Below are 24,809 nucleotides of genomic sequence, written 5' to 3'. Positions count from 1 at the left end.
GAGTGGATGGGCAAATGTACTAGATACACAACACGTGGTACCATGAAAAAGTTAAAAGGAAAAGAATCGATGTATACACATCAACACAGATAGATCTTTATATAGTGCTGAGTAAAAATAAATAACCAGAAAAGACATCGAAGAAGCTTAAATGCACATTGCTAAGCAAAATAAGCCAGTCTGAAAAGACTACATACTATATGATTTCAAACATATGACTTTCTGGAAAAGGCAAAACTATAGGAACAGTAAAAAGATCAGTGTCCCTGGTATACAGGGGTAGGTGGAAAGCAATGAATAGATGCAGCTCATGGGATTTTTAGGTTCTTGAAACTATACTGCCTGATATTGTGTGGATACACGACATTATGGATTTGCCAAAGCCTATACAACTTTACAACACAAAGTGAACCTTACTGAATACAAATTTTTTAAAAAATTATTTAGAAAAGGATCCCAGGGAAGAATGTAGACTGTAACAAGAGACTCTAACTGTATTACAAATATATACAACAACCTCAATGAAGGGTGCAAGAAAGAAAGTACTGACCTAACTGAAAATAAAGAGTCTGTAAGACTAAAGGCAAAAGGATCTGCACATAAGTACTGTACTCTAGTTGATAAAGTTGTTTACTATAGGGGTCCAAGTTAACAATTCTAATATTCCTACTCAAATGCATTGGAATTAAATAATTAAGTGAATGGATGGCAGATGGTAGGAGCAGGATTTCTCACTGTTGGAATGGGAAGTTACAGGCAAGAAAGGGAAACAAGCTAGAATGTTTCATGTGGCTAGAGTTGGAAACATTTGTAAGAACTCGTGTTCAACTTAATAAAGATGTAGATGGTTATATATGCACATACATATAAATATGGGCATATACAAAGACTAGAATACACACCTATATTTCTTTGCTGAGGGAGCCTAAAAAAATGACACCGTAATAGTAATAAGAATACCTAGCATCCAGATCTTGGTTTCTAATGCCACTCTCCAGTAAAAAGAACCAGGGTTGTACGGAGAACTGACTTGAGTCTAAAACTGGGACAGGAAATATACAGAATGAGCCTGGAACATCTTGTAGTAGAATGTAAGGAAGCATTCTAACATACACACACACACCCCCACACACCATCCCACACACTTACTTATAGGAGTAAGCCAAAGGGGCCCAGGAGCCAAGTGAAAGAATTCCCAATGGCCAAAGCTGGAACAATTTGAACAACCAAATAAATAAAGTAGTATTGGGTTAAAAAATCAAAGTACAAAATAAATACTCATGAGTTCAATCTGATAAAAATAAATGACTGAATAAATTAATAAATGGGGAAAAAGAAATAAATCTCCCCCACACAACTGTAAAATAAATTATGTAACTACTAATGGAGGGACAGTATAACCCCCCACTCCTCACATGTGGGATGCACATAGTACAGTGACTTCCTTCCAGAGACTACGGTATGGAAAGCAGGTGGAGAGTAACTTTACAGTGAAGAAAACTGACAAACACTACTTTTACTTATTTATTTTTTTACGTTTATTTATTAATATTATTTTTTTGCATTCTATGATGTTGTTGTGGAGCAGTTGGGGGGGGGAAGGGGTGAGGGAAAAGGGGAAGGAAATAAGGTGGGAGAAGGAGGAGGAGGGTCAGGGTTGAGGCCTGTGGCACCCCCCTCATTCCTACAGGGGAGACCAGAAGGCTTCCAGTGAGGTCTTGGTCATTGCTGGGTGGGTTGTGGGTGTCGGGGGGCATGGCTGAGGCCCTCATTTCCCCACTGCCTTGGCTCAGGAGAGTCCGGGGCACTTCCTGCAGTGGCTTGATGGTTGTTGCTGGACTGGCTGTGGGTGTCAGGGGCTGTGGCTGAGGCCCTCAGTACTCCCCCGTCCCTGGCTTCTCCTGGCCCAGATTTCCAGTCCTTCTAGGTGTTATAGGTGTTCTTTGGTAATGTGAGAACTTTACTAGTCAATATCAAACTTTGTCTTTGGTCTCTGGGTATTTTTTGTCTTCCATTTCTGTGTTGGATTATTTGCTGTTTCTACCACTTAAACTCTGCACTGGAACTAATTTGTTGTCCTTTGCTTACTTCTGAAATGGGGGAATTTCCTGTGGGGACCAGCACTTGTCATTGCGCTAAATTGTTGCTTTGCTGCTGATTCTCTGGGGAAGGCTTTTTGTGCAGCTCAGATTTTAGTGGTTGACTTTACAGGTACTTCTGGATCTGATGAGATCTGTTATCCTTGGGTTATGTAGAAACTCTGGTCTGGGCCTGAGTCTTTTCAGCAAACTGCACTCCCTGCAGTTCTATGTTCCAGACCAGTCTCCACTGAGTGGTCCTACACTGACTGGGGGGCAGATCAGCTGTCCTTGCTGTGCCCCAGTGTTCCCCCAGTTGGCCTGTCTCTCCTACCGCCTGCACTCCAAATACTTCCTATGGGGTGAGTCTTTCACCAGTCCCTTGCGATGACTCACCAGCCTCTGAGTGGCTCCCTTTTTTCAGTTGTTGTGGCTTCTTGTTCCTGTGTGGTTCCACGGGAACCCTATTAGTGGTCTCGCTGGCCTGGGAGACACCAAGGCCCTCTTCTCCCCTGCCACCTCCAAGCAACTCCATCTGAAGGGCACAGCTGCAGTTTTTGCCAGCTCTTGCTCTGTGCCCTCAGCAGTGCCAGTCTGAACATGGCTGGGACTCGAAATGGTTGGAGAAGTTCTTTCTTTCTCTCATCGTGGCTTCTCCCACCTTGATGCACTCCATAGATCTCTCCTCCTTTTCTCCTGAGCTCTAGAGGCCCCAGCTTGACTGTCATTGCTTTTTAATGGTTGTAAATTGGTTGATCTGGGGGAGAGAGTGACACTGGGGAGCGTCTATTCCGCCACTGTGACCAGAACTTGACAAACACTACTTTTAGCCAGGTTGATCAAGGTCAACAAAAATAGCCATAAATCATGTTAATAGTATGTACCCTTGATATAATGTGATAAAAAAGGCATTTTACACCTATGATCTTCCTCTCCAAAACCCGTAACTCCATTCCAATAATGGGAAAAACATCAAATTCCAAAAGAGGGGCATCCTGCAATATATCTAACCAATTTTCCTCAAAATTGTCAAGGTCAACAACAAAAAAAGTAGAGTCTGAGAAAATGTCATAGCTAACAGAAGCCTAAGGAGACTTAATCAAATGTAACATGGGATCCTCAATGGGATTCTGGAACAGAAAAAAGACGTTCGGTTATAAAGTAAGGACATATGTATAAACTGTGAACTTTAATAATAATGAATCAATTTTGGTTCACTAATTTTAACAAACACACCATATTATATAAGATGTTAATAATAATAGGGGAGACTCTGTGTTGGGGGCATGCATGAGAACTCTGTACTATCTACTTAGTCTAATCTGCAAATCCAAAACTGTTCTAAAAAATAAGCCTATTAGCAAAAAAAAAAAAAAAAAAAAAAATTAGAATTACATAAAAAGTTAAACAGGACAAGGTAAAATACAGTATCTCTCATGAAGAAATAAAGAACAAAAAACAGGGAAAAATATAGGTAACTTGCATTACAGACAAAGGGATAATATTGCAAATATATACCGAGCTTCTAATAATACAGAAGAATAACAGCCAACAATTACAGAAGAGATGGGAAGTTCAGAGAAAAAGAAATGTGAATGACTTTTATAGATATAAAGTATGCTAAATCTCATATATAATACGAGAAATGCAAATTAAAACCACCCTGGGATATTAATTCTCACCTATGAAATTGGTAAGACTGAGGGCAAGCAGCTACTCTTACTGCACCATACAACTCTTATGGCAGAGCATTTGGAAGTAATCACACTCCTGGGGATCTATCCAAAAAAGCGACTGGCAAAAATACAAAAAGACATATGCAAATAGCTACTTGTTACAGCCACAGAAACCACATCACTGCATTACACTGGCAAAAATACAAAAAGGCATATGCAAAGACTATTCATTGCAGTTGAAATAATCACACTACTGTAGTAATGGCTTAAAGACAGACAAAACATCAATGAAATGTATTAGAGAAGCCAGAAATGGACCCACACATACAAGTATATGGATAACCGATTTTTGAGAAAGCTGCAAAGGCAAAACAATGCAGAAAGAAGTCTTTTAAAAAAAATGCTAGAACAATTTGATACCGAGATGCAGATGAATTTGAATCCATACACACATAGTATATAAACATTAACTCAAAATCACAGATCACAGATCCGAAATGTAAAACCTAAAACTATAAAACTTCTAAAAGAAAACGTAAGAGGAAACATTCATAACCTTGGATCAGATAAAGATTTCTCAGATACAAAACCAAAGTACGATCCACAGTACAAGAGATGGATAAAGTAGACTTTACCAAAATTTTAGAATTCTGCCCATTAAAAGATATTATTTCCCTGTAATTCTGGGTTTGAACGGGAAGTATGAACTCAAGTTGTCTTCAAATAAAACTCTAGCTTTGTCTACTGAATCAACTTAGTAGCAACAAACACCCTCCTTAATGCCCAGAACATGGTCTCTAAATACTATTTCCTACTAAAAGGGCCTTTTGAAGAAATTCCAAGCCTGAGTCAGGAAGTGTACAAGATGAGCTGGGAACATCTTACTGAAATAGAAAGAAAGTTATCAAACATTACTGGTTTCATGTCAAAAGGATTCAATAGTCAAACTGAATATAATCCCACTGGCCAAAGATTGGACACTTTGAGCAGCAATAAAGGTAATAACTAGAATGAATTGATTATACACATCAATTATGTTTAAAACAATGAGATTTTTTTAAAACCCACTAATTGATCAATGTTGAAGAACACTAGGAAACCAACTCGTTATTTGGAAAATTAGTAAATAAAAGAATTAGGCTTATGTTCTGCCTTCCCAAACCAACTATTCCGCAGGATAATCTAGTAGTTAATATGAGGCAAGCTTCTCTTCACAGAAGTATTTCAGACAATAAATGAAGTAATAATGGTAAAATGTTAGTATTAGCATTGAGCAACTATTAATAGATTCACAGAGATGGACAATGATCGTCAATGGCTATAACATCACAGTAAAGAGAAAATAAATATTTTGATATTTTTAGGAGCCTCCCCCCCCAAAAAAAATTTTTTTTAACTGTTCTTATCATGGCTGTAGAATTAACTACAAATTACAAAAATACAGAGGAAATGGAAATTATTAGATGACTCTATGCCATATGATGTGCTCAAACTGTAGGAAACGCCATAGAACAAATGATAACGTTTCTTTAACAAAAGAGTTGAGAGAGAGAGAAAAAAACACAAAGGAGAAGAAGAAAAAGAAAAAAAAATGGATACAGAGAATTACAGTTAAAATAGACAAAAAAAAAAAAAAAAATCAGCAAATTACAATGTGTGGACCTTATTTGGATCCCTATTCAAATAACAAACTGTGAAAACATTTTAAAACAATGGACAAAATATAAACACTATATCTTATCAAATTAGTAATTACTTTTTAACTTTATTTAGGTTTGACAATGGCACTGTAGTTATAGTTTTTAAGACTCTTTTTTCTTTTAGAGGTACGTACAAAAAAAATCCCTAAAAAATTGTCATGAAAACAGTATACATTTCGCAAAACACATACAAACAAAAAGATAAAATGTAATATATTAGAAGGGCTTCTTATGTGATGGAAAGGGAATCTTAGAGGGGAATGGCAAAAAAATCTAATTCAAACTGAATAATGAAACAAAATGATTCATGAGGATAATGTTCCAAGAAACAAAGAAAGTGATTAACTCAACCCTTTCCACTTAAAGCCCAAAAGAAAGAAACCAAACAAAAACAACACACAACAACAAACAGTAATTTCACATACATGGCCTCGAACATTTTAATTTTCATGAAAATCAAGTGCATCATCATTCTGATGTTACGAAGAAACTGAGACTAAGAGAATTCCTCGATATCCACACTCGGTAAACATGAGTCAAGACTTACCTTCACTCAGTGCCAGAAGCCCCCAGACAACATTTAAATTTGAATTAAATAATTTAAAATTTTCAGACCAAACAAACCATAAGATTATAGACACCATGTGCTTTTTCTCACATTCACTCACTAAATATCTATGCTATAATTAACATGATTTTCAGTGCTATGGTTTGACTGTGTCCCCGAAAGTTTATGTCTTGGAATCTTAATCCCATTGTAACAGTGTTGAGAGGTGAGACCCTTAAGAGATGGTTAGGCATTATTAGAATGGATTGATGCCATTATTGCCGGAGTGGGTTCCTGAACAAAACGAGTTCAGTCCCCTTTTGATCTCTCTTGCCTGTGCTCTCTTGCCCTTCCACCTTCCACCATGGGATGACACAGCAAGAGGGCCCTTGCCAGATGTGGACCGCTCCATCTTGGAATTCCCAGACTCCAAAAGTAAGAAGTTTTTTTTTTTTTTTTTTCTTTATAAATTACCGAGTCTTTGGTATTCTGTGATAGCCACACCAAAAGGACTAAGACATACAGTCTCCTTCTAGTTCCCGTTCTAACAGTTCTGAATGTTTTTTTTTCTTTGAATATAACTCCTCTCCAAAAAAGCCCTGTTGCAATAAACTTCTTTTTGCTTCTATGCATATTTTTTGAGACTTTTTTTTAACATAAACCAATATTGAATTATGTCAAATGCTTTTTCTGCATCTCTCAAGATGATTATGTTGCTTCATTTTTGAATATACATGTAATTTTTCAGGTAAAAAGCATTATAGATGAAAGGAATAAAGAATGAGATTTGTAGCATTAATTTATTTTTTTAATGTTACACATCAACATTTTTATGCTAATTCTTAGTATGCTAAGTAAGTTAGGATTTGGTTCATAAAATTGCTTTAAATGAAGTGTATGTTAAGGATAAAATGATATTAAAGAATTATGCACTATTTGGCTTTAGAAATGAAATTCTTTACAGCAGCCTACTGGATGATACGTGGGATTAAGTGTTGCTGCTCATAATCTTATAGCCATATTTAACACTATTCAAAATGGTGTTATGAATATGGCTACAATGAACTGGTACTTGCAAGGACAGAAACCTTTATATTTAAGATGTAAGTTCAATGAACAAATACATAAGATCTATGTATGGGATTGTACCTATGGCCAGTCTCGGCTTCTGTCAATGAAAACAGCTTTAATTTGTTTTTCTCAGGAGAGAATAGTGTAGCAATTAAGAGTATAAAGCCTTACATGTGTAGCCAGAATGGCTGCTGCTAAATCTCATCTCCAAATCTTACTAGCTGTAAATAAGACCATGGGCTTCCGTTTTTCCTGAGAAATACAGATAATAATGTCTACTCAGAATTCTTTTGAACTTGTTATACAAGGTAACAAAAAACAAAAACAAAAAGACACAAGTCAATACACACAATCACTCAGTATAGTGCCTGGCACATGGTTAGACTCAGTCAGTTCTAGCCACCATCATTATTTCCATTTTTATTAAAGAAATTGGCTGCTCCCCATTTGATAACTTTTATTAATAACTCAATGTAAATCTCCTGTCTATGAATATGAATAAACACTTTCCATGCTAACTGGTGGGATAATGAGGTATGTAAGTATCTGAAACAACGGGTTCCTAAGTATTAGTCTATGGATAGGCCCAGGGCTTCTATAAACTTCCTTAAGATGACATTTAAAAAACTTAGTGTATGTATAAATGTATATTTTTATGAAGAGAAGATTCATAGTTTTTATCAGATTCTCAAATGGGCTCATGACCCCCCAAAAGTTAAGAATCTCTTATCTAAACTTGAAAAGATAAAATCCAAACTCTTTAACATGGCATAGGAGATATTTAATTGCTTCCTTTCCTACCTTCTATCCTCTGTTCTCTCGCCAAAATATCAGACTTTCTACCCGTTCCCCCAAATAAACAGTGCAGTTTCTTCACTGTGTACCTTTGCTCACAATGTCCTCTCCAGGGGTCTTCAGACCTCTTCAATCTTAGTAACCCTTACTCATCTGTCTACTTTTGAGACCCAGCTCAGAAATGACCTCCTCCAGGAAACCTTCCTATGCCTGTCTATCTATCATACGTCATATGCTGCTTCTCTGGGCTCCCATAATATGCTTACATGTTCGTAATACTGAATTTTATTTTATTCTGTAACATTGATCTATTTAGTGAACAGACTGTTGGCTTTTTGAGAGTAACTTATTCATCCTCAATCTAGCAAATGCCTTATACAAATAAGCCCTTAATAATATGCTGTTTGAATGAATACATGAAAAAAACTGTTCAACACCTTTTCTTTTCATAAGGCTTCCCCTGCTCCTAGAAATACTGTACAGTGTGAAATATGCTCAGACAAAAGATATTAAGCTCTATTCATAGCTTTCGATTACTATTATCAAAATTTCAAAGAGTGCCCACTTCTTCATAGGCTAGCATCACTCAGGAGAAAATCAATCCTTCTACACTGTCCCCTGAGCAACATTTCTGTACATTAAACTTGCCTGATAAAATAAGACCACTGTTCTATACTCTGTGCCATTTACCTTGAGGGCTTCTAGTCGGGGTGAAATTGGCTTCCTATCATCAGACAATTGGAAAGGCCAATGTGTACACAATGAATCAATTCTAGGGCTCCGCCATCACCATGGCTTTTTCCAAAAAGGGAGGAATCTGGTTCATTATCATCACTGTATCAACTATAATAGTATATTCTTCCTCCTTTATAAGAAAACTGATCATGTCCATTCATTTCTTTCTATTTAAAAACATCTACTACATGCTATAAAAGGTGACAGGGAAAAATTATATAGTCTTTATAGATTGTATTTGCTTAACGCATTTGCCTTTTTAAATTGTTTCTTCTGCACTAACTGGCATCATACCAAGCTCATGAATCATGTCCTTGGAGACAGTCATGGAGTGGAGAGAGTTAAAGGGTCAATCTGACATGGTTTAGAAATGTGGCTTTATCATTCACCTTTTTAAAGACCCAATTTGCTCATCTTAAAAATTAGGTCTTATCATCTCCACCTCTTAAGTATGCTTTGAGAGCAAAATAGTTCTGTAATGGGAATGTACATAGAATCACCGGAAGAACATTTTCAAAACATACATACCCATAACTCAAAGCACTACCGAGTCTAAATTTCCAATATGTTATTTCGAAAAGCTACACATGAATAAATTATGTAGGTACATCCACACAATAGAGTACTAAGCATCCATAACAAAAGAATGAGGACGATCTCTGTGTATTACTGAATATAGAGGGGTCTCCAAAATACATTATTAAGTGAAAAAAGAAAGGTACAGATGGATGTTTAAAGTATGCTAAATTTTATATAGAAAAGAAGGGGAAATGAGAATATATGTACATATTTGTTTTATGTTTGCTGATAGTTTTTGCAAGAATCTCGGAGTTTCTGAAAGAGGATGGGGATAGGAATCAAAGCAAGACATCTCAGGATAACTTTTTATCGACTTTTGTCTTTTGAACCATGTAATTACTTTAAAATAACAATTGAAAAATAAAGCCTTATAACTTCAAATAAACTGCAACAAATGAATCTAATAGTATATTAAATTAATAGCATAGCCACAGAAGGAAAAGAACTTAATATTTCAAATGACAAATTTTAGACACAATATTCTGACTAGGATATAATATAAAAAAAAAATCTGCAAAAATCTTAAATTTCACTCAGTAGTTTTACTGTTAGTAGTAACATGGGTATTATAATTTTGAAACTATTTACTATATATCATAAAACAAGTATGTTATTTAAACTAGAATTTGTTAAAGAAATACAAATATAACATAAAAACGATTTAAAAACTGTATCTTAAATTGAATTCAAAATATCAAGACTGCTAATGGATTTACCATGAACTCACAATGTTATTCCATGCATAGTTTCCTTATCTAAGAAACAGAAAAAAATCTACCTAGTCTGCTTGCTTAAAATGGTTCCTGAGAGAATCAAGTGAGACAATGATAAAAGTATTTCTGACACTGTGAAAGTGCTGTATAACTCTAAAAATATTTTTATTTTTGGTAACTTTCCATCTTTTCAGATACAAAGGCTATTTTATAAATCATGCATGGCAGGCAAGAGATTTCAGTGGAATAGTAATACTATGTCTTCAAAATTTAGACTATCCTATCTAATTAATATTATATAAACAATTAATTCATCTGCTTCATCAGGCAGTCTGGAAATGGGGACATCTTTAATCCTAGTCTATGTCAAAGTAAGTTTCTCTCTCTCTCTCTCTCTCTCTCTCTCTCTGTCATCTTGGGTTATACCCTGCTAACTTGCTTCCTGACTGAAAATTTCATTATTACACTATTCTGTATACAGTTATCCCTTGGTATCCATAGGGCATTGGTTCCAGGACTAACCCCACATTTCCCTACTTCCACAGATACTAAAATCCATGGATGCTCAAGTCTCTTATATGATGCTGTCGTATCTGCATATAACCTACGCACATCCTCCTGCATATTTTAAATCATCTTTAAATACTTATAATACCTAATACAATGTAAATGCTATGTAGATAGTTGGTATACTGTATTTTTAAATTTATTTTTATTATTGCATTTTTTTTTTTTCCAAATGGAGGTTGGTTGGATCCGTGGATGTTGAACCTGTGGATACTGAGGGCCAACTGTATAGGTGACTCTTGAACAATTCAGTGGTTAGGGGCACCGACCCCATACACAATCAAACATCCATGCATAACCTTTACTCCCCCAAAGATTAACTACTTAACTACTACTTGAATACACAGCACACTTTCCCCTGTGTCTCCTCCTTGCAACACTGCACTCCCTGAGCTCTGAGAGGCTGAAGGGAGGGGGCATCTTAAATTGTACGTAAGTACTTAATTACTAATAGCCTACTAGTACAGAGGCGATTTAACTGTTTGGTTAGGTATGTCATGCACTTATACAGAAATTTTCAAACATATTTATTGAAAAAAATCCACATGTAAGTAGACCCATGCAGTTCAAACCTGTGTTGTTCAAGGGTTTGTTGTACATTTAAGTCAAATATCATAATCCACATAATGATAAAGTTATGAAGGACTAAATGGAGCTTTTAAAAGACACATATAGGATAGTGGTTTTCATAACAAAACAACCATCCTCCTCAATAGACCTCAGATATAGAATACTTGTTTTCCCTTTCCTCAGTAAAACTGCATTAGAAGAGGTGAGATTTGTGTGTGTGTGTGTGTGTGTGTGTGTGTGTGTGTGTGCGCGCGCGTGCACTTGGATGTTACATGCACTAAATGTTGGTAGGCAGAAACACACCTTTTGCCATTCCTTGGAAGAGCTTCAGAATATCCAGGGTGAATGTATAGTTTGAATAAATACCCTCAAACTCCACCCCTCCTAGCTAAACATTATTTGTACAAATTTGCACTTTCTTCACTTTCAGTTTGGGTCACTTTTACAACAAGTAAGATCAAAATGCTCCCAAATTCATGGGGGAAAACCTTAATTGACTATGAAGTATTCAACCCAGCTGGAGCTATAAGGAGCACTTTATATGGAAACTTTCACTTGTGCCAATCTTCCCAGAGGCTCATTTCCTTTCCCTGCTGGTAACACTCAAATCACTTCACAGTTCATTGATACCGCATTGGCAACCTTTTGTTTTCAATCAAAGGAAGATGCTGGAGCAACGCTCAATTGAACTGAGTACACATGACACAGTGTCCTTGTCACAGAGGACTGTGGGAGGGGGATGAAGGAGAAGATGACATCCCGCATCCAATATTCCATTACTTCACCTAGAATTGGATTATGATAAATTATGATGACACAGCGCAGCCAAATGCTGATGCCATCTTTTCTATTGTTTGACCTGCACACGGCACTCTTGTGGATTGCATCAAGTCTCCAAAACTGATTCTCTGTCACTCATGGTTGAAAATGAAAGGCCAATGTTCAAACGAGTTTTTAAACAGTTCCCATGGAGATTGAATTTGATATTTCCTCCCTTCCTGCTTTGGAGTCACTGAAGGAACCCCATAGGTTTTTGCTGAGGAGCAACCTTCTATAAATCTCGATTAGGGAATGACTGACTCCTTGAAGGTCAAAAACTCGTATGCTATGTGGGTGAGTGGCAGCTGTCAGGGTTGAGTTCCAACCCTTTCCCCTTGAGATGTCTTCATTGTATCCAGGTTGCTTTAAAGCCTACACCACCACCACCACCAGCCTCATGTACTTACTCAGCACTAGCACACTGCCAGCCACTAAAAGAAACAGTCACCACCCCAAGTGAGCTTCCAACAAACTAGAAATAAAGCAAATGTTAAATGGGAAATAAGTGGGGCAAGTCATAGCTTCTGACTCCCATTGCTGGGTGCCAAGGGGGGCATGCATTTTGTAAAGCAAGGCAATAACGAACACTTCTGATGATGGGAATAATACATTTGATTACCTAAAGCTTCCTATTCATATAGATGTGTCTGGCATCAGGTAAACTAAGTATGATAATTGTTATTTTATCTTTAATCAAAAATATGCAATTATATGATTTCTAAGATTTAGAATATGAGAAAAATTATAACTTAATAAATTTATTTTATGGCTATTTGAGGTTCATAGGAGAAAAATGATTTTAAAAAGTGCTTGGTCTGAATGTGTCCCCCTAAAATTCGTATTTTGAAGCATAATCCCCAATGTGATAGTGTTAGGAGCTGGTTAGGTCATGAGAGCAGGGCCCTTATGAATGAGATTAGTACCATTATAAAAGAGGCCTTAGGGAGCTCAGTTGCTTCTTCTACCATGTGAGGACAGAGCAAAAAGGAGTCATCTATGAATCAGGAAACAGGCCCTCACTGGACACTGAATTTGCTAGCATTTTGACCTTGGCTTTCCAGCCTACAGAACTGTGAGAAATAAACTTCTGTTGTTTTTGAGCTCCCTAGTTTATGGTATTTTGTTATATCAGTCTACATGGACTAAAATGATCAGTAATAACCGAGATGAAAGAAGTTGAGAGGGGTTTAGTTGGAAATGCTGTATAGAAGAAAGGAAATTTAAATAGGGCTTTAAAAGAAAAGAGTGACTTAGACAAAAATATTTTTAGCAGAGAACAGTTTGTTCAAATATGTATAGAAAAGAATAGTTGTGGTCAATATGGAAAACAATAGATGGACCAGTTTACCCCAGACCAAAAACGGAGATTTAAAGGTCTGACTCAGAAATCCATGCTTTATCCCCAAACCAAGGATGCTTCAGCAGATGGAGATGAGGGGAGGCCTTATAAGAACTGTGGAGGGAGGATTAGTAAGAAATTGGTTAATGGACACAAAGAATGATTACATTTTGTAATGATGAATATGTAATTATCCTGATTTGAGTATCACATATTGCACACAGATATTGATATTCAACTCTGTTCCCCACAAATATGTATAATCAATTAGGTTTCAATAAAAAAAAAAAATCAAAAGAAATAATTGTGGAGCTGGGAGTGGACCAGGAGATTCTTCTTCTTTTTTTGGAAGAGAATATAGATTAAAAATAGGCTCAAAAGTACCTCTCCAGTGTTTACTGATAAAATTAGCGTCCATAAATATGCAAGCCATTTTACAAAAGTGCAGCATGGAATCTGCACTCCTGGTCATGCTGGAAAAGAAATGAAGGTGTAATCCCAAACACACGTGTTATGATTTTATTTTTAACTTGGAAAATGGTCTCATCAAAATGATTTTATAAGCCACCACTAGTTCCCGGGTTAGTCTGAAAAATTCAACTGCTAAAAAGAAACAATGAAAAAGGGTAAACAATAATGAAGAGAAATGTACTTTTACTGCCCTTCCTGTTTAATATACAACTCAGAGGACTCTGGGCTCTACCACAGTGTGCCATGAAAACTGTCTTAAGTTTCTTCCTTGCTGCCAAACCCACGGCATCCTTTATATTCTTGACACCTTAGCTGACCACTCCCTTTCCTCTTGAAACTCTCAGCTACCTTGATGTCAGTGACATCACTCTTTTTAGTTCTCCTATTTCTTCTCCCTCAAAGTATTGTCTATGGTGCGACCACCTGCCACAGCTCTTTTCACTCTGTACCTTGATAAGTACAATTGACGAGAGTCTACTCCCAAGTTTCTAATCTCCATGTACATATTGATGATTCTCAAGGTATCCTCCAGGCCAGACCATTTATGCTTTTAGGCAATTTTCACTTGGTTCCAAAAATAGATCAGTTTCTTTATATCCCACAGTCAACTGACCATCTTCCTATGGGACCGGTTCTTCTCATGCTCTCTACACCTTATAGAAGGACAGCACCCAGTTGCCTAATCCAGAACCTAGGTATTCCTCTGATTTCTCTATGTCTTTACAATGAAAACTTTGGAGAACACATCCCAACAAACTCCATCATCTCTTCCTCATTCTCATGTTTACTTGTTAGATTTAGTTACCATCATCTCTTTCTTGGATTTCTAAAATAGTCAACTGGGCTCCATCTTTTCCCTAATTAACCTATCTTCCCTATTACTACTAAACTAAACTTTCTTAAATGTTCATCAAATGCCATTCCTCTGCTGAAAGTGCTTAATGCCTGACCTGTGCCCTCAATATAAGGACCATCTTCCTGGTAATGCAAACAAGCCCCTCCTGTCCGGAGCCTGCTCACCTCAAGCTGCAGCTTCTAGGGCTGCCCACAATCCAGTAATCCTGCTGTTCCCCAAATGTGCCATGTTCTCAAAGGTCATGTTGCCTTTGCAATTGTATTCCTCCCACATTAAATGTCTTCGCTCCTTTCTTTGCCTAACTCCTTATCAGCCTTGAGTCCAGATATCATCTCTCCCGAGAAACTGCCCAGGTATCATCACTAGATGCTTTTCCCGTGCCATCTTTACAGCACCCATTGTTTTCTTACAATATATTTCTAAATTCTAATATTTATTCTTCTGTCTTTTCTACTAAACTGTGAGCAGTAGAATAGAGGCTATATCTCTTATTTCTGTACTCTCAGTGCCTACTACAATGTCTATCACATAACAGGTGTTTAAAGAACGTTTGCTGTTGAAGTATTCTATGCTATAAATCAACAAAACAGAAAATAACACCTACAAAATAAATAATTTATGAGTATGTGGTCTAACTTCTTAGTTAAGGAAAATTAATTTAATTAAACATGGATAAAATCATAGAGGGAAAATTTCTATGGAACTTTGAAGGGCACTTAGAAAAATGAGAGTTGTATAGCTCTGGAATTTGTCTAATTTCGTATTAAAATATAAGGTTTTCCTGCTAACGTGTAAGACTAACATATACTACAACAGGATAGGTTTTTGTGTCATATGTTTAAATTGCCATGTAGAGGAGGAGGAGGAGAGGGACAGGGGGAGGTAGAGAATCACACAGAAAGAAAAGAAGGAGAGAAGAATGGACATTGAACAATTTTCCCTAGAATACTGGGGAAAGTTTGAAGAGAGGGAAAAGAAGAGTATGCTTAGGGAGGATGTATGTATGTCCATATTTCACATGGAGAAGCATCTCACAGCAGAGCAGACAAGCCAAAGAAAAGGAGTGAGCAAGGCAAGGACACGATTTGAAGATAAAGAGTATTCAGGTCAGGCATTGAGCACTGGGTGGCAGAACCTTCCCAGAGAAGGTGGGTGTAGGACTTAGGTGGGTGTAGGACTATGTAGGGTGTAGGACTTAGGTGGGTGTAGGACTGTGTAGCAGTGGGCATTAGCAATTTGCCTTTGGAAGAGAAAGGGAGATGGGTAAGGCTCAGGGTACAGGACTCGTACAGGCTTGAAATGCCTAGTGGCCCTCTGTTAGACGACTGCTGCATGAGCTCCACATCGTCTTCAGCATCCGTTTTCTTCCAAAGAAATACTATGTATAACCTTGGGCAGATCACAGAAATGTTACCACAGTTGCTCATCTATAAAATATTCTGTAAGGTTTTACACTATTTACACTAATATTCAATGGTTCTATGTACTATGTAGTTTATACCAGAGACTCAAAAAAGTCAAGCAACAGGCCGACCCTGTGGCTCACTCGGGAGAGTGTGGCACTGGGAGCGTAGCGGCGCTCCCACCGCGGGTTCGGATCCTATATAGGGATGGCCGGTGCACTCACTGGCTGAGCGCGGTGCGGGCAACACCAAGCCAAGGGTTCCGCTCCCCTTACCAGTCACAAAAAAAAAAAAAAGGTCAAGCAACAACAAAAAATTATATGAGAAGATGATACAGGAATGAATAAAATAATAATGATTATTCCAAAGAAAGAAATTGTTAATAGGGTAATAGTGAGAAAATTATCAGTGTAGTTTAGAATTGAGAACTCCTGTCCCCCACTGCAAATCAGTCTGAGAATCACTTCTCTGATGTTATCACTGGACATATGTACTCCTGGGTAAACAGACCCAAACCCACAGTTCTCAGCAGAAACCACCGTGCATGCCGAATTTACATTATGAATATTCAGCTTTTTTCTATCAGACTATTAATGTATTTTTATCACATTCATTACCAGCATTACAAATGTATAAAATGTTAGGACTTTATACAGTAAATAACTGATCTAGAGAGAGGAAAAGAACAAGAAGCAGCAAAGCATGACTAAGATCATGAGGAAGAAATATTTACAATATATTAAGAACAAATATATATTTGTTCAAGTGAGGAAAAAACAGAAGTCTGCTCTGTACCAACATTTTCCTACATCAGACACTGGAATTCCGAATAGGAGTCACTGAACAAGGTTTAGGAAAATGTAAAAGGCATGCCTTATTAACTCCTGGACGTCTCATTTCTTGGTCATAAATCCTATTCACTTGTATTACAAACTGCCATAAAACTTGCAGATAAAAGATAATTTATGCTCAGTATACAGAAGCTAATGTTTCTATACTCCCAAGAAGCACAGGAGCAGAAAATGAGAGAGCGTGTACATGAAACCTGGAGGCATCCCTGCTGTGCATGGGAGGCAGGATAAACATGGCCTGCACGCCTGACTTTCCTCACAGGAACACGGCCTAACTAGCGCCGGCACCATGATGCTTCGCGTCCACAGCGCCTCAGATTTTCTAGTGCAGAAATCTGCTCATAAAAGGCGATGCTGTCTTATTAAGGATATATTTTTGGCAGTAAAAGAAGGATGTTTACTTTTAACAGATGAGATATTATGCATCGTACTTTTAATTTTCTATTTTTAAAATGACAGATTGACTACACCTTAAAAGTAAATGCTACCTACTGAGGTGTTTATTCATAACAACATTTTTGACCCATAGTCAGTGAAATATGCCAAAATACAATATAAAAAACCATACATGCTAAAATATAAACCAGCTAAACAATTCCAACATCTTTTCATATTCATATAGACCTAAGATTATATAATACCATACACTTGTTTTAGAATCCAATTTATAGTTAACAAAAATAAATCACAGAAAGGGGATTGAAAAAAGAGTGTAGACTTCAGGCTGGAACAAAATAAACAATTTTAAGTGAATTGCTACTAGACATATAAGTCAGTCTCAAATGAGTAAAGTAACTGTAATGAATGAAAGATGATTACTTATTTATACAGCCAGGTCTCACAAGAGTCTCACATGTAGACTCTCCGCAAGAAACAAAGAACATCACAGAAATACTAAGATGATTTGAGGATAGAGATGTTTTTTAAAAAAGAGAAGCACATTTTACTTCCAGTATCTAGGATCATTCTAGCCAATTAACATTAGTATAACAGACAACACTTGTTCTCTTAGCAAGTTACATCACTAAAAAATTTATCATTCAAACAGTTCCCAAAAGATATCTTATTCCTCCTGCTATTATCTTTTAATTCTAGAAATCTATAATTGCAAAACAAATTCTAGAAGACACTGTTCTTAAAACTAACACTCATAATATTTAACACATATTGAATTTTACAACTTTTGATGTATTTTAGCAGAGCTCAATAGTAATCTCATGTAATCTGTTTATATAATAAAGATTATTGTTTCATGTACATTTTGTTATAGTTGAGAAAAATTCAGAAAGTCATTTTTCTTTAATTTAGGGGCACATCAACAAGGTGTGATATACCCTTAAAATGCATCCAAGATTTATCTTATTTGAAAGCGGTGTCATGGAGGGGGAAAACATCTATCCCTCTCTCTATATGTACACACAGATATACATATATATATCCACATATATATATACATATCTCCATATACATACAACACCGACTGGCCATTCAGTTATTTATGACTTATGGATAATTAACAACCTATGAACTGTGACTTGTTTTAAGAGCTTATCATTTGCATTTTAGTTCATTAACCTCATGAAAGAGGAAATGTTGCGTAGTGGAAAAAGCATTGAGTCAAAACACTTTGCTGTGTGACTGTATTATCTGTCTTGCTTTGCTCACAGTATTGCTTTGAAGCTCAAATGAGACACTTCTCGTAAAATTGTCAAAATTGTCTTCCTCCTCAACAGCTATGAGTTAACTTTAATTTTAAAAATAAATTTTAAAATGTTTAAAGTCATTATTTGGCACTAAAACATACCACACATTTTCTTGAGCCTAGTTCCACAATATTTGAAAACAGTTTCAATTTAAATGTATGTTTCTTCTGCCCATCCTGACTGTGATGATAAGTCCTAATAACAATGAACAGTAAGCTCTAGACATCCTTTCTGAATACCCCTCAAATATGCACATTACCTAAAAGTGCATGTATAACATATAACATAGTTATATATAAAAATTAAAAAACAAAACAACAACAACAAAAAAAAAAACACCCGATAGAGCCAGGGGTCTACCTCAATGGTGCAAGTATAATTTCTAGGATGTATAATGCTTCTGTGTAATAGTTTCAGTATAGATTTTAATTGATTTTTAGGATTAATAACATATCGTAAGTGTAGAATTAAAAGTACTTAATAATATGGTAGATCACATGAGACTCATTCATACGTTAAACCCCCAAATATACTCATTTTGGCTTTCGCATTTGTGTTTTGAATTATCTTGTTACTCCCTTACTAAAAGTGATAGAAAAGCAGAGCATTAGAATGTGTCTCTAGAAAGATTTCCCTAGAATAGAGTGGATGGAACGAAGAATGTTGCATGAGATTTTGTCCCACACTATGTCATAATTACTTTTTTAGGACAAGATAATTTTGTAGTTGTTTTGATAACACAAAATCAAATTACCATAGACGGAATCTATAGGCAATGTGTTTGGAGATGTAGGCTATGCAGGTACACTTAACATGATTACCAGGTTTGAAGAATTGGGGATTCTGCTTTAGTAACTAACTAAAGTTCAACACATTTTACATGATGTTCCTATAAACTGTGTAGGGTCATGATTCCAGAATGTCTTTCAAGACTTCAGTTTCTGGAAGTCTGACAGAGACCATGCTCTGTGTTCACACAGTATTTCCTTTTTCTGAGCCCATGGCCTTTGTTTCCTAGCCTGCCTTGTGGTTGAGCCAGGGCAGTATAACTGCATTCCTGCCACAGGTGACCCAGGCCAAGGCCGGGCCTAGCCTTCAAAGACATGCGGTGCCCCTTCCTAGTGATTTTTCTCCCCTGCTGCAGCAATGTGTTCCAGTTGACTTAGATATAAAATGGAAGATGCTACCCAAACCACATCAGATTCATCATTAATGAAAAAAAAAAAAAAAAAAAAAAAACTTAATAAACTTAATCTCGGGTAAGCCTCTCAGATTTGTGGTTAATTATAGACAGGGTAAGACCTGACTTACAGAGGTAGTATGGTATAGATTAGTACCCTGAAAAACTGAAAAATGCTAGATAAAATTAAAGGGATCCTTTCAAAATGCATCAAACATCTGCCTTAAAACAGCAACAACAATAACAACAACAAAAACCTAAGTTTTGATATAAAAAGAAGACCAAAGCTAACTTTCATCTTAAGGGTGTTAACCAAATCAGATGAATGTAAGCTTCGGTTTCCAAGGCCTCCATATATGGAAGTCATCAGGAGACAAAGGCAAGGTCTGCCCGAGGTAGGAATCTAAAAGGGGTTTGCACCATATAAAGCAGAGATCCTAAATATCAAGATGAATATAAATCACACTCCCACTGGACTGCTAGAAAAACAGCCCGACTAAACCTTGGCACTCTATATCTGAGAAGAGGGAAAAAAGTCTCCCCTGAGCATTTGTAACCAAATGGCAAACTCCCAGCAGTATTATGTGCAGAATCTGTACCACCTAGATAGTCCAAAAAAGTCTCAAACTAATGTCTTAAGTTGTTAATACCCCCCAAGAACTGGGCTATGAGTCCACTCAGAAGCCTGGCAAAAGCAAATGTAAATTCTCCTTAGACTTATTTTTAACTCATACCTCAAATAATTCCCATGCATACAGTTCTCAGAAATGTGAGGTCATGGCCAAAAATCACAAAACACAGAAGAAACTGAGGTTACAAAATATGAAAGCAGAAATGAGCATAAAAGGCAGCTAACTTATACTGGAATTATTCTAGAATATAAAATCAGTTTGACAATTACATTTTTTAAAAAAATCTTGGAAACAAAGGGAAAGCATATAAGAAAGAAGACTTGTGGCAGGAACTAAAACTCAGTGGATGCAGCAGAATAGACACGGATGAAGAGGGAGTGAAACACAGCACAGAGGTGATGAAGAACTTCAGACTGCAGCCCAGGCAGATTAAGACATACAAAACATGAAATGAAGTTTTGAGATATACGTGATATGTTTGGAGGATCTTTCTTATATGTATCTAATTGGAGTTGCAAAGGAAAAGAGAAAGAGAATAGGACAATATTTGAAAACATAATGGTTGAGAGTTTTCCAAAACTGATGACAGACAGCAATCTATAGGTGAAGGAAATCCAGTGAGTCCCAAACTGAATGTGATTTAGAAATCTCACAGTTATACTAATCATAGCGCAGATGCAGAACACCAAAAACAGTGAAACCATCTGAACAGCAGAAGTCAATTTTTAGATGTGGCTTTTTCTATTAATCTTTCAATTATACTTTTTAAAAATTCTACTGCAGTTTTAACTAGTAATCCATTAATGACAGTAGCTACACAATGACAAGTTGCTGTTGAGTACTTTAGCTATCATGCTATCCATTCAATACAACATGATATAGCTCAATGCTTCACAATGATATAAAGTTTCAAACTTCAGAAATTCTTGGGAAACTATAGGTTTTTAACAAACATGATATTCAATAAGGAATCTAAGAAGCATATCTGTACATGTCATACCGCTAATGGAAATCTTTTAATGACTTCCCAAAAGCTTTGACAAAAAAGTTCACACTGGATTGTGTGGAATTTAAGTCTCTCTACAATCAGTATCCAAACTAGTTTTCTAGTCTTATCTTCTGGCATTTTCTTGTACGACGCCATGTTCTTGCTGCCAATTCTATAATACACCCTACACCTCCATGTTTCGTTACCGGCTCCTCCTGGCTTGAATGACTTTCCCACCATCTCCCATGGCAAATGTCTACTCATCCTTGAAGATTCTGTTAACATGTAAGCTCAGTAGAATGTATGTTCCACGAAAGCAAGGTTTTTAAATCTGTTTTGCTGACTGTTGTATCCCTAGAAAAGTGCTTGGCATATAGCAGGTACTCAACAAACATGTGTTGGATTAATCAAGTGAATAAAACGTGAGTGCCTCTGTGAAGCCTTACCTTACTACTCCCATGCCCAAATTATTTACTCTTTCATCTTTATGCACTAATCTTTTAACACTCATTATGATTATGTTTTTATAAACATCTCCTTCGCTGAACATGAACTAGAGAGCAAAGATCATACTTAACTACTTTTTTATCCTCAACTGTCATGCAACCGATTGGCAGCAGGCACTCTATAACTGTTGCTGACTGAATAAATGGATAGTATGGAGTGTGAAATCTGAATTCGGCTCCCCTTCCACATTTTTCCAGGAGGCAACAAGGTAAAGAGCCAGTAAAAAATGAAAAACTCACTAAATGAAGATGAGCATGCATTAAACCTACTATATTAACTAAACAACAATTTTTAATAATGATGTGTTGCAGATGGTGGATAGCAGATAGGGTAGAAGCAAAATCATAAGCCGTGCATTACAATGAGAGGCAGAAACAAAAAGTCTTCAAAAATTTTTTAAAACTGAAATCCACCCATCAATCTTATAAAATTTGTTTACTTACTAAGAATTCTGTTCTATGTACTACAGTGATAGAAAATTTCCTTGATGTTTATCAGTGGAAATGAATGGCATCATCATTAATAATTTATTCTGAAGTAGTGAATTAATAATCAGGCAACTTATGCATAGCAAAAGCTAAAGATTTTCTTTAAAGTGCTTAACAAAATCAAATCCAGTTTCCCATGATAATGACAACACTCAAAATATATGAAAATTCCATTTGAAATATTTTGCCAAGCCTTGTGTTCCCACTGTTGAGGTTTTTCTCAAGTGTCATTCACATTTATCTACTCAAAATGCAAAAGTGCTAAACTGAATTTAGTCAATTAAAAGTTAAAAGATTTTCTTCGTTTTCTGGGCACAATCAAATGAAAACCTTGAGGCTTCTCCTCTACAGTGATCTGGGGAGACAGGCTAAAGTAGCAATAGTAAGCAAAAACGGTCAATTTCACTCATAGTTCAAAGACACAGCTGAGCCAAAGTTTCCTCCTAGTCTATTCAAATGTTAGAAGTTTTGTGGAAGCAAATTTCTGACACTATATTTATTTTTCACTTACTGGTTGTAGCAGATAGATGAGAGATTCCTCTTGGATCATTATAATTGGCAAAGGAGTGATGTGTCGTGCTTGAAACAGGGTATTCACAGATGCCATAATCTGGTCAAAACGCCCAGCAAGACCTCCCAGTATCACAATCATGTCAACCTAAGCAAGGCAAGTAAAACTGGGAGTCATATATGTAAAGAACATTAAATAATTAAATAGCATTAAACACCTGAATAGAGCTTTCAATACTATATTTTGTCTGATAAAATGAGAGAGGAAAAAAAAAAAAGCCAGACATCATTTCTGTTGTTCATTTGGAGTAATTAAGTTGCTTGTCCAAGGTCACATAACTGGCAAGTAGCAGGGCCTGATGTTAAGACCAACTCTTTTGAGCACAAATTCTGTTTTTCCCATCTGCCTATTCACCTAAAAAAAAAAAAAAAAAAAAAAAAACAGCCATCTCTTCCTCTAAAACTCCATTTATGTGTTCCTCTCATGTGAAAGTCTTCTCTGATTTGTAAGATATCAGCACAGTCAAAGCTGGCATACTGATTATGAAAGAGGAAGACTGGAAAACCTTAACTGAAACACTGTAAGAAAACTATACATACAGCAAAAACTAACAGAAATAATCATTCTGTCTGGTATAAACATTATTTTAAAATAAGGAGTATTTGCTTTTTAGGTTTTAAAATAGTATATTTTCAAAGCTTAGATAATGCGTAGTCCATGAAAATGCCATGATTTTAGAAGGATAACTTGCTACACAAGCACCGGTAGAACCTCTTCAATTCCTGGGGGAAAGATAAATGGTACGAGCTATACGAAGACAAAGGCTGTGTTTCTCTGGTTCAGTGGTTATAGCCCTGGTACTTCACACAGTGCCTAATACATACAATGCTGAAGAGTTTGATGAATGAATAAATGAAGACATTGCAAGAAAAGACCCAGCCTGAGCAAGTGACTCTCTATGGTAATAGAGTCATTACCATACTGTGGAAATATAGGAATCAGAAAAGGATTTTATAAAAACACTAAAAGTAAGTTACATAGAAGAACCAAGTCTGGAATGAGTTTCCTATTTCTGACCTTATCAGAGTATAGGGAGAATGTGTTAAGGTGTTTCGTGTCAAAGGTAGAATATGTTAAGACAGGGCCGAGCCTGTGGCGCACTCGGGAGGGTGCTGCGCTGGGAGCGCGGCGACGCTCCCAGCGGCCGCGGGTTCGGATCCTATATAGGAATGGCCGGTACACTCACTGGCTGAGTGCCGGTCACGAAAAAGAAAGAAAAAAAAAAAAAAAAAAAAAAAAATGTTTAAAAAAATAAAAAAAAAAAAAAAAAAAGAATATGTTAAGACAGGCAAACCACACATCTATAGGACCTAATACTCTAGAACTCTAAGATTAGGTTTGGGGCCCAGGAAAACTGTGCACCCTAGGAAACATGTATTATTCTGAATAAATAAGCAAAGTCAGGGACATCCATTAATCTTCAGAGGAAAGAGCTAATTTACAAGCAATTAAACACAGACTTCCTGAAGAGATGGCTTCCACTTGGAATAACAAGTTGGGTAAATGGCTCCTATTACTGTTTAGGAGGCCTTATTAGGAAGGCCACCCAGACCAGTTGGAAAAGGCCTAGAGATTATATATGACCTCAGGAAAACTAAGGAGAATTTGCTTTCAACTGAAGAGAAATATAACCAAAGGAGTAGTATATGAAATATAAAGTTCTAAAGCTCCAGTAAAAACCACATGGCAAATTCCTATCCACATGATCCTAAATTCACATCAGAAGAAAGGCCTGATGAAAGTTTATTCACTAGGCAGATTCTGGAGTCTCTTTTTCAGGCTCTCATTTTTTCATTACTGTACTCTAAGCCTTGAGGGATTCTATAACCTTTAAGGCTGAAATTTAATCCCCATCTTCTACAATGGGATATCATGATGAATAAGCAATATCTGTAAATCAATCACTGAATTTTTCAGAAGAAAGAAGCAGCAAGATTACTTCTCATCACTACTCATTTTCCCTCCAGGAA

General features: G+C 36.5%; 1 protein-coding gene across 13 annotated transcripts in view; it reads right to left on the bottom strand.

The window, feature by feature from the left end:
- Positions 1-24,809, bottom strand: part of TPK1 (thiamin pyrophosphokinase 1) — a 355,873-nt gene that overhangs the window by 113,726 nt on the left and 217,338 nt on the right. For 11 of the 13 annotated variants that reach the window (XM_063099234.1, XM_063099241.1, XM_063099239.1 and 8 more), the window contains one exon: positions 22,780-22,926. The exons of the other annotated variants lie outside the window; for them this stretch is intronic. In XM_063099234.1, coding sequence (XP_062955304.1) covers positions 22,780-22,926 — 147 coding nt within the window. The remainder of the gene's footprint in view (positions 1-22,779; positions 22,927-24,809) is intronic. 13 annotated transcript variants of the gene reach the window in all.

Source organism: Cynocephalus volans, chromosome 6 (assembly GCF_027409185.1).
Source record: "Cynocephalus volans isolate mCynVol1 chromosome 6, mCynVol1.pri, whole genome shotgun sequence".
NCBI classification, from domain to species: domain Eukaryota; kingdom Metazoa; phylum Chordata; class Mammalia; order Dermoptera; family Cynocephalidae; genus Cynocephalus; species Cynocephalus volans.
Note: the sequence above shows the minus strand (reverse complement) of the source record. Positions and strands in the feature narration are given on the sequence as shown.